Below are 17,002 nucleotides of genomic sequence, written 5' to 3'. Positions count from 1 at the left end.
GCTCTAAAAAACAACAGACAGCTCGATTAAATGGTCACAGCAAAAATTAAGACATCAATTTTTTTTTTAGCTAACTGTAAACTGCCGTTGCTAACTGTTGTTGCCCTGAAAAGTTGCCCTGTGTCTCACCTAGTTGCCCGTTGCCAGCAACTTTGCTCGGCAACATTGCCCAAAAAGTTGCCCCGTGTATCATCACCATTCGGAGGGGAGGGGGACTGAGGGAGGGGGAGGGGGACTGAGGGAGGGGAGGGGAGGGGGACTGAGGGAGGGGAGGGGAGGGGGACTGAGGGAGGGGAGGGGAGGGGGACTGAGGAAGGGGAGGGGAGGGGGACTGAGGGGGGAGAGGGAGGGGGACTGAGGGGGGAGAGGGAGGGGGAGGGGAGGGGAGAGGGACTGAGGAAGGGGGAGGGGAGGGGGAGAGGGACTGAGGAAGGGGGGAGGGGGAGGGGAGGGGGACTGAGGAAGGGGGAGGGGAGGGGAGGGGGACTGAGGAAGGGGGAGGGGAGGGGAGGGGGACTGAGGAAGGGGGGAGGGGAGGGGGACTGAGGAAGGGGGAGGGGAGGTGGGACTGAGGAAGGGGGAGAGGAGGGGAGGGAAGGGGGACTGTAGGGGGAGTAGAGTGTAGGGGGAGTGATAATTGAAATCAGACATCTATGAATCCATTAGTGAGAGCATAATCTTCTTACAGACAGGACAGAAATGTGTGTGTGTGTGTCCGCCCAGTCAGCATCTTGCAGAAATTGATGCTTAGTCTCTAAAGTGCTGAGGCTGAGAGCAGGGAAAAGGCCATTAATGTCTGATAGAAGCATTTAGGCCCCTTGTGTGAGTGAGAGAGAGAGAGAGACGCTAGTCACTGCACAGTGTGTTTGTCCCTATTGTATCCATATTATTGAGTCTCTCTCACACACACACACACACACACAAAATGGAGGCATTAGCACAGATTGTATATCACACCTCTCATCTCTCTCAGTTACTGCAGCACAGGAACCTTTACACACACACACACACACACCAGTGTGTTTCTCAGGCAGTATTCCTTAGAAGGTTATCTGATAGGTGAAACTCTGCTGTCGGGTTCTGCCCGGTAAAGTGAGAGAGTTCCTCAGCTGACCCTTTAAACAGAGCTGCTGAACCTGAAGTGTGGAGGGAAGGAATTTCAGGTGAGATTAAATATTTAAAAAAAAGCATTTAGGTGATGTTTCAGAATTGTCACCTTTACAAAATTTACACAGGAATTCTCAAAAAACTGTGAAGTGGGAAAAGTCTGAAGAGTTTGAAGAGCTCATGGGGAAAAGTCTGAAGAGTTAAAAGTTGTTGTTGTTACTGCTGTATATCACCAGGCAGATCCATCACCCAGAACTTCACAATACATCACTGTTGTGGCAGTGAGATGATGATGATGATGAGTCACTCAGTAGGTTTATTTTTCCTCTCAATGTTTTTCTCAGTTGATGATCCAGGATCTTTTCCTTATTATTATAGAGAATAAACAGAATATAAAACCACTCGCCCTGGTTTAAAATGTTTATTCTACCTGATTTGGTCAGACTGAGGTTTAATCTTCTCTCACTTCCGCTTTAAAGCTGAAACAGTGGGGATGTAATGGGCGGAGTCTGGTATGGCGCTCAGACCAATAAACACTCACAGCAGCGCTGCTGACTCCGCCCCCTGCTCCTGCAGTGAGGAGCGCGAGGACCCTCGGCTCGGCTCGTTTCCTCTGTGCGCGCGCGTTCCGCTGCGTCCGGTCTGCGTCGTGACGTCATCCTCCTCTGGTTTTAAAGAGGATTTTGGATTTCGGGAGGAAACTGACCGGCCAGAGCTCTGATGGAGACTGCAGCTCTGACTGCACCACCATCTTCACCATCAGGGGAACACGCGCGCAGTGCGACTGTAAATCACCGCCTGCTGACTCACGGGACACTGCAGTAGATTCTCTCTCTCTGTGTCTCTGTCTCTCTGTCTCTCTCTGTCTCTCTCTCTGTCTGTCTCTGGCTCTCTCTGTCTCTCTCTCTCTTTCTGTCTGTGTCTCTGTCTGTCTCTCTCCCTGTCTCTCTCTCTGTCTCTGTCTCTCTCTCTCTCTGTCTGTCTCTCTCTCTCTGGCTCTCTGTCAGTCCTCACATCAGCTTGTTGTTGGACTTCCATCCAGCAGTTTGTGTATGACGCTCCTGCCCTCGTCTCTCCTCCATTGTTGTTGTTCTGTTTGTTTTTTAAGGAGTGATGTGATGACATGATGATGTGATGACATGATGTCCATCGTCCGGAGGTGGATCCAGATGTTCATCATCACCCGAGGCCTCTGAAGTGCCTGTCCTGTCGATAGAGGACCAATGAGTAAGATAGACGTCTCCGCCTGTAGCTACCTCCAAACTCACGCCTAGCTTTAGAGGATTAAAACGCTGAGAAACAATCCCTCCATCCTGCACACGTTCAACATCTTCAGAAAGGACTGCACTCCTCTCTCTCTCTCGCTCGCTCATTCGCTCTCTGCACTGAAGAATGGCCAGTGAACCTGTCATCCTCAACGTCTACGACATGGTGAGAGCCAAATACACTCCTGCAGCGGTGTGTGTGTGTTTCAGACTCCCCATCATCCTGCTGAAATCAGTGGGGATGCTGACGGGTGATGTGTGTTGTGTCCTCCAGTCCAGCAGGGGGCAGTACAGTCTCCCCATCATCCTGTGTGTGAAAAAATATTTGAAAGTTTAGTTTGTAAAGACACCTGGGATGAGTGAAACATTATTTGTAAATTGTTATTGTGATACAATTTGCATTTATCACATCATGTATCAGACATGCAGTATGTAAATGACCACTCCCTCTCTCTGACCACTCCCTGAAACTTTTCACTCTTTTTTTTTTTTTTTTACTATTTTGTCATGTTAGCTCAATAGAGCGTGTTGTACACTAGGTGGCAGTGTTGATCTAAAACATGGACCCTCATCCAATAATAATCAATAACTTAAGACTAAACATTTCTTTCCATGCTTATTCTGGCAAATCCCACCTCCTACCCTCTTATTGGCTGGTGCTCACAGGCAGTTCAATCACTGGACCTCTGAGAAGTGAGTTTGTGGAACATTTGTGATAACATTTCAGATCTAATGGAGAGAAGGTCACATTTTTATGGTGATTATTTTTCCTCAGAGTGATGAATGTAGATGAACGCTCGCGTCAGATCGCCTCACATTAGCAAACCATAGCAACGAGTTCGGGAAAAAAGTAGCTAAGGGTTTAGCTAGCATGCAGCTATTAAACATAAAGACACCGTGAGAGTGGAAACAAAACAAAAACATCTGGAACATCACCATTTACTTCAGATGTGTCAGTAAATTACTGTATGGAATACTGAAATGACTAATTATATGGAGTACAAATTGCTAGCATGTACCATTTTGTGAATGAAATTTGAATGCAGCGGTTGTGAAAGGACTGTGGAGGGAGCGGGGCCAACATCTGGCATGGGATTCGGAAGAAACAACTAATTTGTGTAAACTTGAAATATTTTTGTTACCCTGTTTGCTTTAGAGGTCTGTGGTGTAGTAAAGTTGTCCCAGAGTGACGATGTCCTCACACTTCAGCTGTTGAGTCACATGAGATCGTGGGTCAGGAACACACACACACTGCAGGTGGGTGTCGGGGGAAAGCAGTTGCTCCTGGAAAATGGAACTGTAGTGTGTGTGTGTGTGTGTGTGAGAGAGAGAGAGTGGAGGGTTTAAAAGTCCTGGCACCAGCTAACACCACACACACACACACACACACACACACAGAGAGATAAATAATAGAATGCATTCAGAGCAGTTTCCCCATGAGTAGTGGTGTGTGTGTGTAGGATTGTTAGTGCTCCCACATGGACAGTGTCAAAAAGACTTCGCTCCTCAGCACCAGTCGATACACAGCCAGTGTGTTGGTGTTTAATCTGAACACTGAGGAGCTGCTGCTGTAATCATGATCACTGTCCTGTGTTCAGTCAGTTTACACTCAACTTCCTGTACACACACTCGCAACTGTGTCTTTTCTGTTCTACACCTCCACACTGGGTTGGTTTATCATCACACTATATGGTGAAAAGAACTGGTCCCCCATTCAGTCTGGTTCCTCTCCAGGGTTCTTCTACGCATCGTCTCAGGGAGTGTTTCCTCAACACGTCTTCTCTCCAGCGTTCAAATACGACTCAAAACCCATGTTTCTGTACAGCTGCACTGTGACCATGTGGACTGTTATAGCGCTGCGCAAATAACACCGGCCTAAACTGAATTCTGAGATAATATTACCCCTGTCTGTCTGTCTGTCTGTCTGTCTGTCTGCATACCTGCCTGTCTATCAGTACTGGATTAATGAATACACATCCACTCTGGGGATCGGAGTCTTCCACTCAGGAATACAGCTGTATGGCAGAGGTATGACACACACTTATTAATACTGATTTAATACTCTTCAGTGCTGATTAGTACGAATCAATACTAACAAGTAACTGTTGATACCACTCTGTAAAACTCACTAATACTCATCAGTGCAGATTGATACTCATCATTACTCTTCAGTGCAAGTTCGCGCTCTGTACTGCTCATTAGTACTTTTCTGTTTTGATTAATACTGATTTGAAATAGTCAATAATACTCATTCATATCCTTCAATGCCAATTAACACGCATTAATACTCATTAGTACATTTCAATACTGATTAATGTCGTGCACTAAAGCTGACCCCATCCATCCGTCCGTTATCTACACCACTTAGTATCCGTCATGGGGGAAGCTGGAGCCAATCCCAGCTGACTCTGGGTGAGAGGTGGGGCTCACCCTGGGCGTGTCCCCAATCTGTTAGTGTCACACAGCTGCATCCGGTTAACGTGATCAATAAAATAAAGGATGAAATCAGGTTTCACACTGAGACACATAACTGTGACATCCACACATTTTCTACACTTTATTCAGTTCTCTTTGTGTGTGTGTGTGTGTGTGTGTGGCAGAATTTGCATATGGAGGTCATCCATATCCTTTCAGTGGAGTGTTTGAGATCAACCCAGGAAACGCCACTGAGCTCGGAGAGACTTTTAAATTCAAGTGAGGAGACACACACACACACGTTAAACACACTCACCTGCACACACATACACGTACATTGAACACATGCATATATTGGCAGTACTACACATGTTAAGTTATAGAATATAAATAATATGATGTGTATGTGTGTGTGTCAGAGAGGCAATTGCTTTGGGTACGACAGACTTCACAGAGGAAGATGTTGATAAGATCATGGAGGAAATGGGAAAAGAGTTTAAAGGAAACGCGTATCACCTGATGCACAAAAACTGCAACCACTTCTCTTCTGCCCTGTCTGAGGTTTTACCTACACACACACACACACACACACACACACAGCTGTCTGTCTGCCTGTCTGTTTCTCTTTCACTACATACACCTATCTTTCTGTCTGTAGTATTTCCCTGGGGTGGGTGGACCACTGAAGCGCTGGCAGGCGGGAAATGATGTTCAACACAGTCCTCCCAGAGGGCAGCAGGTCAGACAGATGGTGGCTCGGGTGAGAACTGTCCTTGACAATGTTTCTCGCTCTGGTGAGGCAGTGAGAGTTGTACATGTCGTCCAAGGTGGGGAGAGGGTAGCCAACAATTTTCTGCGCTGTCTTAACCACTCTCTGCAGCCTCTTCCTGTCTGCTTCAGTGCAGCTGGCATGCCACACAGAGATGCAATACGTCAGCAGGCTCTCAATGCAGGCTCTGTAGGTCTCCAGCAGTTTACTATCCAGGTTGTTCTTCCTGAGCACCCTCAGGAAGTATAGTCGCTGCTGGGCCTTCTTGATGACTGCCATGATGTTTGCAGACCAGGAGAGGTCTGCAGAGATGAGGGTGCCAAGATACCTGAAGGTGTTGACCCTCTTTACACAGTTGCCATTGATCTAGAGAGAGGTAAAGTCAGCCCTGTTCTTCCTGAAGTCGATGATGATGATGATTTCTTTAGCTTTTGTGGTATTCAGTAATCCGTGTGGTGGGCGGATTACGAATACCCCCAATGTATACTATGCGTGTCGTAAGAGGCGACTAAAATGGTGTTGGTTTGCTGCTCTCTCCTAAAACTAGAGCAAGCCTTATGTCATATGAAACTGTCAGCGAAAGGATTTTGAAAGCGAGGCTTTATACAAAACAAGCAAAAATCTCAATCATTGTAGCTTACGCTCCAACCAAGGATGCAGAGGATGATACAAAAGATACTTTCTATGAGACCCTACAAAGTATCACTGATGATGTGCCAAGACATGATTTCAAATTGGTGATCGCTGACTTTAATGCAAAAGTTGGTAGTAACATCGGACACTGGCAAAGAGTACTTGGTCACTATGGCGTCGGTGATATGAACAACAATGGGTTGCGACTTGTTGAGTTTTGTGCTGAAAACGACATGGTCGTTGGTGGAACCTTATTCCAGCACAAAACCATCCACAAAACTACCTGGACATCACCTGATGGTAATAATCACAACCAAATTGACCATGTATTGATAAACGGTAAATGGAGAAAGTCTCTGCTGGACGTCCGAGCTTTCAGGGGTGCTGATATAGGGAGTGACCATGAGCTCGTCATTGCCAAGATCCAACTCAAGCTGGCTGCCCAGGGAAAGAAGACAAAAAACCCAAAGCTTATGGATAGAGATCTGCTTCTCCCCCATCTGGCAAGAGACTATCAGATAAAGATAGCCAATCGCTTTGACGCGTTATCAGACCTATCATCTGAACCAGATGTGGACCTCGAATGGAACACCTTTTGTGATGCAGTCTACACTGCAGCAGAAAAGGCCATAGGGTACCAAACCAGTGCTGGATAAGCCCAGGAAAGCGTGAACTCCTTGAACATCGTAGAAAGGTTAAGAAAGCCAAAGACCAGCTCCAAACAGAAGAAAGTAAGAAGAAGTATAAAGAACTAAATAAGAGTCAAAAACAATGCTGAGCAAGATTGGAAGAACTGGATCGACACACAAGCGTCGGCGCTTGAAGAAGCAGCAAGTAGAAAGAGTCAGAGAGAAGTCTACCAGAAAGTACAAACTTTGACTGGCATAAAGACCCGAAATACATCAGTGGTGAAAGACAAAGATGGCAAAGTAATTGACTGTAAGGAAAAGAAACTGGAAAGAAGGGTAGAGCATTTCAGAGAGCTCCTAAATGTAGAACCACCTGATATTGCTCTGGAGGACATAACCACCGAATCTGATGAGCTGGAAATTGACCTGAGTCCCCCAACTAAAGACGAAGTCAACCGAGCAGTTGGAAGGCTTAAAAACAACAAGGCCGCAGGATATGATAAAATCACAGGGGAGATGCTGAAAGCTGGAGGCGGCAAACTGATTGATTGGTTACTACAAATATGTATCGTAGTGTGGACTCGTGAAAAGATACCAGAAGACTGGAAGAGGGGGGTCATTGTCAAAATTCCAAAAAAAGGTGATATTACAATCTGTTCCAATAATCGCAGCATCACTTTATTAAGCATAGCCGGAAAGGTATTTTGCACCCTGGTGCTGCTACGCGTTCGGGATGCTATCAACGAACGCCTCAGAGAAAACCAAGCTAGATTTCGAAAGGGATGATCTTGCTCCGACCAATGTTTTGCCCTATGCCAACTTGTGGAAAAATGCCTTGAATTTCAGATACCTGTTAAGATCAACTTCACTGACTTCAAGGCTGCCTTCGACAGCATCCAGAGAGATTCGCTCTGGAAGATAGTCGAGTCGTATGGACTTCCAAGGAAATTAATCAACATCATGAAGAACACCTACGATGGCTCAATATGCTGCGTGGAAGTAGATGGTGAAAAGACAGACTGATTTGAAGTGACAACAGGAGTTAGACAGGGTTGTGTTTGGTCCTTGCTACTGTTTGGTATCGTCATTGATTGGGTTCTTAAGAATGCCTTGGATAAGAATGACCTAGGGATTGTACTTGAAAGACGAAGGAGTTCTCGCTACCAACAACAACGATTGGCCAACCTTGATTTTGCGGATGACATAGCTTTGATCGACGAGACAGAACAAAGACTACAATATGCAACATCTGAAGTAGAAGAGAAGGGAAGAATGGTTGGACTCAGCATCAACTCAAAGAAGACCAAAATCATGGACATGGCAAAGGAAAGCAATGATATCACAATCACTCTGAGCAACCAAAACGTCCCTCTTGAAAACGTCGACAAGTTTGTCGATCTGGGAAGCACAATAACACACAATGGAGATCTTACACCTGAACTAGATAACTGGATTGGAAAAGCAGCGAACGCTTTTAACAGGCTGTCATGCGCCACAAATCCATCAAGATGCCCACAAAAATGGCTATTTATCAAACTGTAGTTCTGTCGACCTTATTGTATAGTTCAGAAAGTTGGAATACCACCATCCATGAAGAGAAAAGACTTGCAGCTTTTCACACCAGATGCCTGAGAAGAATTCTTGGTGTTTCACGGCGACCATGTGCCCAATTAAATGATCTTCAAGAGAACCGGCCAAACATCACTCATTAACATCTTGCAACATAAACGACTCGCATGGCTTGGGCATGTCACCCGCATGCAGCGAACACGCTTGCCCCGCCGCCTGCTCTACTGGGAACCAAGAGGACGCTGTTGCCCAAGCAGACAACGAATGCAATGGAGAGATACAGTGGCAAGAGACCTGCAAGACACTGGTCTCCCCTTCCATGAGGCGACGGCAGCAGCAGGGGACCGCAAGGAGTGGAGATCTTTTATGTTGGCGCTATGTGGGCTCGGCCCATGGCAGCAATCCTGATCCTGGTATTCAGTAACCGGTTATTTGCTGAGCACCACTCTGTCAGTTTCAGGACCTCGTTCCTGTAGTTCACCTCATCACCTCCTGAGATCAGCCCAACCACAGTGGTGTCGTCGGCAAATTTACTGATGGTGTTTCCAGGGTAGGCAGGGGAGCAGTCATGTGTGTAAAGAAAATAGAGTAGGGGGCTCAGCACGCAGCCCTGGGGAGAGCCGGTGCAGAGTGTGCAGGAGGAAAAGTGGAGGCCGAGTTTCACTGTCTGGGACGATTTGTCAGAAAGTCCTTTATCCAGGAACAGGTGAGTGAGGGAAGGCCTAAGTCCAGCAGCTTGACGACCAGTATGTCTGGAATGATGGTTTTAAAAGCCGAGCTGTAGTCTACAAAGAGCATTCTCACATAGCTCCCGTGCTGCTCCAGGTGGCATAGGGCAGTGGGGAGAGCTGTGACTATGGCATCTTCAGTAGATCTGTTTGCATGATAGGCATACTAGTGTGGGTTGAAGCTGGGAGGGAGATAGGCTTTGATGTGATATTGAACCAGCCTCTCAAAGCACTTTGTGATAACAGGTGTGAGAGCAACTGGCCGATAGTCCTTGAGGCTGTCTATGGTAGGTTTCTTTGGAACAGGGATGATTGTGGATGATTTCAGGCAGGATGGAACAAAAGCTTGTGACAGGGAGAGGTTGAAGATGGAGGTAAAGATTTGTGAGAGCTGCTCAGCACATGCCTTGAGCACCTTCCCCGGCACTCCGTCTGGGCCAGCAGCTTTCCTGGGGTTCGCTGCCCTAAGTACCCACCTCATGTCATGTTCCTCGACAGTGAGTAAGGGGGGGGTTGGGGGCTGGTGCAGGCAGCAGTGGAATGGCTGTGTGCTGTTGTGTCTCAAAGCGTGCAAAAAAGCAGTTCAGCTCCTCTGCCAGTGATACATCTGAGCCTCTAGTTGTCACTACATGGCCTCTTTTAGTTGGTGATGCTCTGTATGCCCTGCCTTACCTACTGTGGATTGTTATCTAATAAATGGTTCTCTCTCTTCCTCTTATAGTTCACCTTAGCCTCCCTTATTCCTTTCTTCAGATCAGCTCAGGTTGCACTATACAGAGCTCTGTCACCTGAGCTGAATGCTGAGTCCTGGGCCCTGAAGAGCGTGCGGACATGGCCGGTCATCCAGGATTTCTCATTGGGGAAGACATATATGCATTTAACCTCAGTGACATTCTCGATACAGAACTTGATGTAGGATAGGACAGACTCTGTATACGTTAACAGGTCCTCGTGTTCAAATACTTCCCACGTAGTGTGTTCGAAACAGTCCTGTAACTGAGAGAGTGCAGCCTTGGGCCAGATTGTAATAGTCTTTATGACTGGTGGTGATCTCTGCCTGAGGGGGGTGTATGCTGCAGCGAGCATCAGGGAGAGGTGATCTGACTGGCCTAGACGAAGGAGGGGAATAGCTCTGTATGTGTGCTTGATGTTTGAATAAACATGGTCCAGCGTGTTCCTCCCTCTAGTCGGGCCCTTCATGTGCTGGTAAAAAGCTGGGCGTACTGATTTCAGTTCAGCCTGATTGAAATCGCCAGCTATAATATGAGCACCATCGGGATAGCTATGCTGTTGCTTGTTTATGGTGTAAATTCTCTTGGCTTAAGTGACTAAGTGTGTGGAGCTTTGCACGCAGGTTGAGAACGTATTGAATGTCATTTTTACTGTTTGAAAGTCCCTCCTCCCAATTTTCCTGCAGCATGTCCAAAATGCTGTGAGGCTCATGCCCATATAATAATTCATATGGGGAGAACCCCATGGAGGCTTGTGGAACCTCTCGTACTGCGAACAACAGGGACTCAAGCCATTTGCCCCAATTACATGTACCTTCACTTACAGACTTATGAATCAAGTTTTTAAAAGTTTGGGTGGCATGGTTGTGTAGTGGCTAGCACTGTCCTATCACAGCAAGATGGTTCTGGGTTCGAGCCCAGCGACCAATGGGAGCCTTTCTGTGTGGAGTTTGCATGTCCTCCCTGTGTCTGTGTGGGTTTCCTCCGGGTGCTTTGGTTTCCCCCGGTTTTCCCTTGGGCTGAAATGCCCTTGAGCAAGGCACCTAACCCCCAACTGCTCCCAGGGCACTGTAGCAATGGCTGCCCAGTGCTCTGGGTATGTGTGTGTGCTCATTTCTCACATGTGTGTTCACTGCTTCAGATGGGTTAAATGCAGAGAGGAATTTCACTGTGCTTAAGTGTACGTATGATAAAATAAAGTTGTTCTTCTTCAGTTGTCTGTCGAGGGGTGATAAATGCTGGTGTGGATGGATTTAACTCCCGATAACTCAGAGTTTGTGAAGTGTGTGTGTGTGAGACATGAATGTAGTGCCTTGGTCAGTCAGGATTTCTTTGGGAATCCTGACTCGGGAGATAGTTTTAAACAGTGCCTCTGCCACATTGCGTGTGGAAATATTATACAGCAGGACTGCTTCTGCGCATCGTGTTGCATAGTCCACTAGGACTAAAATAAAGTGATATCCTCGTGCCGACCGATCTAATGGCCTGATGAGATCTATAACAATTTTTTCAAAGGGGGTCTCAGTCAGGGGAAGAGGGCCCAGAGGTGCTTTTGGAGTGGCCGCTGGATTCACCAGCTGGCATTCACGGCACGCCACACACCACCTACGGACATCCCCACAAATCCCTGGGCAATAGAAGTGGGCCATTATTTGGGCTAGTGTCTTATTTTGACCTAAGTGTCCTGCCATAGGGTTAAAGTGAGCCGCATGGAATATGAGTTCCTTATGGTTCGTTGGTATTAACAACTGGGTTATTTTCTCATGGGTCTGAGTGTCCTGCGTCACTCGGTATAACCTATCTTTAATAATCGTGAAGTACAAGAAGAAGAATGTTACGTTTGGCTGGAGAGTCTGACCATTGACTACTCTCACTTGGTCAAAAGTATGATGCAGAGTCTTCACTCACATTTGTTCAAAGAGGAAATCCTCGAGGGAGTCCCCAAGAGAGAGAGGATGGGTGGGCAGCTCCCCTCTCTCTGTATCGCTCTGACACGATGCTGATGTGGATGGCTCTGAGACTGCTTCCCCAGACAATGCTACACTGGGATCCCCTGGGACACACTACTGTTGGGGGGCAAGCTGGGCTTCTCCGGTCAGGAGTGGCAGAAGACTCGTTGCTCGGCTGGCCACCCCATGCCTCCGCAGCTTGTTCGAAGAATGTGAGGAAGACCTCCGTAACGTCGTGAGGCCCCAATTTTGTGAGGGTGACATGGGGGAGGTCTGTGGACATAACCGCTGAGGGCCCCGGCAATGTGACTAGGTGCTGGAACACCTGGTAAACTTCCTCTGAGCCTGCTGCAAGGGCTCGAAGCACTGCTCCTGTTCCTTGCACAGGGCGATCAGCGCTTGATGTTGACTTTACTGGGCAGCTGTGAGGGCATCAACAAGGTCTTTGAATGGGGAGGAGTCTATGGGTAGTTCCCTCCAGTATTACCAGGTTTTGGCACCAGTATAGTATTTCCCTGGGGTGGGTGAAACACTGAAGCGCAGGCAGGTGGGAAATGATGTTCAACACAGTCCTTTTTATTCTTAGATTTGCTTTCCAGCTTAACGTTAAGCCTCTACACACACACACACACACACACGTGCTCTGGTTGGGAGCCGCCATCTCCTCACTCTCCCCCTCCTTTTCACCGCTCTGTCATCACTGTTGAAGAGACACACACATCAATTGAAGGTGCCACGCCCCTTCCTCAGCTCCACCCTCCATTCACAAACTGATGCTTGACCACACCCCTGCTGCCACACTGTCCTTGTCTGATTTTCTCTCTCTCTCTCTCTCTCTGTGTCTCTCTGGTTATCTGTCAGTTCATTTGAAACAGAATTTCTTTTTAAAACTGATTTCGGGGCGGGGCTATGTTTGTGCTCAGTTTGTGATATAAACTCAACACTTTTGGACCGATCCTAGTGTGAAATGCAAATGATCCAAGAATAACAACAGGAAAGACAGAAAATAGCAGCTCTTACATCACTGGTAATAATGTGCGCTCTCTCTCTCTCTGTGTGTGTGTGTAGTTGCTGTGTGGGTGTGAGATCCCACGCTGGGTGAACCGCTTGGCATATTTCAGCTCATGTGTGCCGTTCCTGCAGAGCTGTTTACCTCGAGAGTGGCTCACACCGGCTGCCCTGCAGAGCCACATCAGCATGCACAGAGAAGACTCACACTCATACACACACCCATACACACACTCCCACTCTCACACACGCGATTCCAGCTCCAGCGACGAGGAGCCGTCAGGGGCTGTGGGAGGAAGATCACACAACTGCAGACACACTCGAGTGTGAGAGCGCTCTCTCTCTCTCTCTCTCTCTCTCTCTCTCTCTCTCTCTCTCACGCACCCACACCAACCATCCTCATGAAACATTGAACTGTTGTTGTGATTTGTTTTTGTTTTTTAACAACCAGTCAGCAGCAGACAAGTGGCTGATGGTTCATACTGACCAATCACAGGCCTCGGTTTTGCCCCTCCCCCTCTATGGTACTGTAAACTCGGGACTCTTCTCAGATTTTTTAACTTTTAATGAGGAAATATTTTTTTCCAAGGTGAACTTACATATAAAACTTTCTGATTTATTAGAAATTAGTTTTTATACTTTGTAAATAATTTAATGTTTGATTTCTGACGATTAAACAGAGGGATTCAAATATTCAGAAATATATTTAACATTTATTTATTTGTTGTGAATGAGTTTGATTATTCAGCTGTTTCCATTTGGCAGGACATGCAAATGCATTATTATATTTTATTACATTTAATTTCCAATTTAATTTCTATACATATAGTATTTGTGTTTAATTCTACACATTACTGCTGAGGATTCAGTTCAGTGTATTTTAGTGTGTGTGTGTGTGTGTGTGTGTGTGTGTGTGTGTATTTTTAAGCAAAGCAAGTCATTGGCAGTGTGTGACGTGAGTGTGTACGTGACATGACTGCGCGTGGCATGAGTGCGTGATGGGAGTATGTTATAAAGACGTGTTAAAATAATCTCAGTGTTCGGTTCTGATTCAGACTGATGTCAATAATCTCGCAGAATTTAAAAATATCAATTAAAAAAGGCTGAGATCAAATTTTATACCTTTACTGTGACACACCAGTGTTGTAGTCGAGTCACTAAACCTTGAGTCTGAGTCCAGTCTCGAGTCCCCAATGTTCAAGTCCAAGTCATTAAAAAAAATTTGAGTCGAGTCCGAGTTGAGTCCACTATTGATCCGAGTCGAGTCCGAGAACAAGACTCCAACCGCACCACGTGACGGTGGCTGTTTCAGCGCCATTAACTTTAGCTTGTTCCTGAACATGGCGTATGAACAGGTGAATGTGCTTCTCATTGTCAGGGAGTGTGTAGTATTCTGTCAGAGATGGTTGGGAGACAGATGGAAGTGCAGAAGGTGTGTTTACTAATACAAGTGAAGATGGTAAACAATCCAGAACGGCAGGCAAAATCGTAAAACGGTGAAACAGACTATCAAAGATGAGAAACAAGAAATCAGGGATCAGGAAAACAAACAAGGAAATAAGGCTTGGTAACATGTCAACAACACAACTCAATGCTTCACAAAGTAAGTGTGTTTTCACAGTTTTTATATCAGCTCGCTGATTATGCCTTAATCCTGTGCAGGTGTGAGTCGTTTACATCGCACGCACGAGAGTCCGCTTGGCACGCGCGCTGTCCGGAGCGTGCCCGAGAGTCTATCTGATGCACGCGCCAAGGCGCGCAGGTGTGACATTCTTGCATGAAATTAGTACAAAATTAATGTAGATATTAATATCTTATGCCAAATTATTATGGCATGTTACAAAAAAAGTAAGAAAAAATCCGAGTCCTCGTCTCCAATTTACGAGTCCTAATGCAGTTAATGCATGAGTCCGAGTCATCAGTGCTCAAGTCGAGTCACGAGTCCTTAAAAATTAGGGCATGAGTCGGACTCGAGTCTGAGTCCTGGACTCAAATACTACAAGGCTGCGACGCACACATGATTTTACCAAGACATGCAAAAGGTGGGGAACGCTGAGCTCTGTACTCTCGATTTAACCACCTGTTTTGATTGATCTCAAGTAAGCATGACGATAAACTCATCCAAAGTAGTGAAGTGATCTTTTATTGATTGTTAATGGAGAGAGTGACGAAAGACGAGATGAGGAATGTTTTCTTTAGTGTTTCCATGTCATAAATTCCGAGTTCTGAGTTTTATCATTGAGCAATGGGATCTACACAAACCAGCTTCTTCACTGTCAGTGAAATATCAGACTTACTTTCCACTGAGGCTCTGAAATAACTTTTAGAATATGCCCACAGCAGCTGCTGGGTTGGTGCTGGGTTGATTTTTAATGTTTACTTAAAGATGTAAGTTATAATAATTCAGCGTTAATAGCAATAAAATAACACGAAAGTGCACAATTTCATTCAAGGAAAACCAGTAAATAATCAATTAACCTTTAAATTATCTGTATTTTTGTTTCTCATTTTTCACTCCAATCACCATGTTGGTGTCACGTCACAGAATTCCCTGTTGGAAAAGTCCTTACAAGTGGGAATAACAAGTGGGTTTAGAGAGACAGAACTAGAGTTTTCCAAATTAAAAGAATAAAACTTCAGAATATATTCCTTCACTAAACTGTTGAGCTGATCAAGTGTCAACTTAAGCTCCACCCTTTTTTAATTCTTCAGATGTCACACACTCAGCTGTATGGAAAATCAACTATAAGGCACGTGTAGTGTGTGTGTGTGTGATGATAACCCTCTAACCTCAGAGAGCTTTAGAACCATGTGACCTTTAACCTTTGAGAATAAGTGATTATTTTGTATGCACTGTGCTGTTTATCAGAGCGCCACCGTGTCGCTGTTTCACACCAAATCAGACGTCTGATCAGTGACGCCTGTCAATCAAACCCTTTATCCTCTTCTTTGATGTCATACAGGTTGCCATGGAGATACACGTCTTAATGAGTTTTGTACGTCATACAAGGATATGATTTATACTCGTACAGTATTTTTGGTTTTGATTCCTAATGGATGATGTTTGGATGTTTTTCTATGTTTGTCAGATTTAAACCTGGACAGGAATTAAATTTTCCGATTGGAAATACAATATTACAAAGATAAATAAATAAATAAATGATTAAAAAAAATGAACCTTACCTTTTTTCTGTTTTCTTTTAAGGTTAACACACACACACACACACACAATTGGGGTTTTAATGTTCATCTAAAAAATGACTTTTTATTTATTCATTCTTTCAACCAACCAACCAACCAACTGACCGAGCAGCCAGGTTTGAATGAAGCTCTCTGTTCACTGGTCAGACCATGGGCAGGAGACATGAGGTTCCTCTGCAGGGTTTGTAGAATGTGATAGGGCGAGAAGCTGGACACTCCAGGAGACACTTGGTGTTGAACTTCTGCTCCTCTGAATGGAGAGGAACCGGTTGATGTGGTTTGGGCCCTTTACATAATAGAGCTTTATCAGACCCCAGGACAGCACCAGGACTCACTGGGGAGATTATATCTCACAGATTGGGAACATCTGGAGGTCCTGCAGGAGGAGCTGGAATCTAGAACCGGTAGAGTGAGTCAGTGTACAGCGTGATGTTCATTCTGCCATTTTATAATGTTCTTTGGAAAAAAAGGATGTCTAAAGTGTCTGAATATGTGAGTTTTTTTAGCTGATTACTCACTGAGCTGATACAGAATCCTCACGCTACTGATTTTCTCCAGAACTTGTACATTTGTGTGCCAGTGAAAGTGAGCACTGTAACATTCCCTGTAACTTCTCGACAGAGACATTTCCCTTCAGGGCATTTCACTCATGAGTTGATAGTGGAGGCCAGTTTCAGCATTACAGACATGCCATTTATCTTCATACTGACCTGCTAACTGTCTTGCTGCACACTCCGTGTCAGTGAGACAGGTTTGCATCTGACCATGTGAACTTTGCAGGAAGAACACAGTGAGATCTTCATCACATCACCAGGAGAACAAGACTCGCACAAATACTGAACATATTTAACAGTGTGTATTACTGTAGAAAGTGTGTGGTTATAAAAACCCAACATAATTTCAGGATGATCTCCAAAGTCGCGTGAATACGAGCCACACTGCAGTACGAGGAATAAAACCATCTCCATGTTCGCTGACATTCTGAACAGGCCTTTTTT

General features: G+C 45.6%; 2 protein-coding genes across 3 annotated transcripts in view; both read left to right on the top strand.

The window, feature by feature from the left end:
- The window catches only part of srsf5a (serine and arginine rich splicing factor 5a), a 57,856-nt gene that overhangs the window by 35,284 nt on the left and 5,570 nt on the right, over window positions 1-17,002 (top strand). The gene's annotated exons all lie outside the window — the stretch shown is intronic.
- Window positions 1,554-13,392, top strand: LOC132888519 (deubiquitinase DESI2). 2 transcript variants are annotated; one of them, XM_060924555.1, is made up of 6 exons: window positions 1,554-1,893; window positions 2,216-2,538; window positions 4,328-4,400; window positions 4,973-5,066; window positions 5,207-5,348; window positions 12,864-13,392. In XM_060924555.1, the coding sequence occupies exons 2-6, from the start codon at window positions 2,500-2,502 to the stop codon at window positions 13,131-13,133; spliced, it is 618 nt and encodes a 205-aa protein (XP_060780538.1). In that variant the 5' UTR covers window positions 1,554-1,893; window positions 2,216-2,499; the 3' UTR covers window positions 13,134-13,392. The 2 variants fall into 2 exon arrangements, with proteins under 2 accessions (XP_060780538.1, XP_060780539.1); XM_060924556.1 differs by having other exon boundaries at window positions 1,554-2,538.

Source organism: Neoarius graeffei, chromosome 7 (assembly GCF_027579695.1).
Source record: "Neoarius graeffei isolate fNeoGra1 chromosome 7, fNeoGra1.pri, whole genome shotgun sequence".
In the NCBI taxonomy this organism is placed as follows: Eukaryota; Metazoa; Chordata; class Actinopteri; order Siluriformes; family Ariidae; genus Neoarius; species Neoarius graeffei.
The sequence above is the reverse complement of the archived record's forward strand: the minus strand, read 5'-3'. Positions and strand labels throughout refer to the sequence as shown.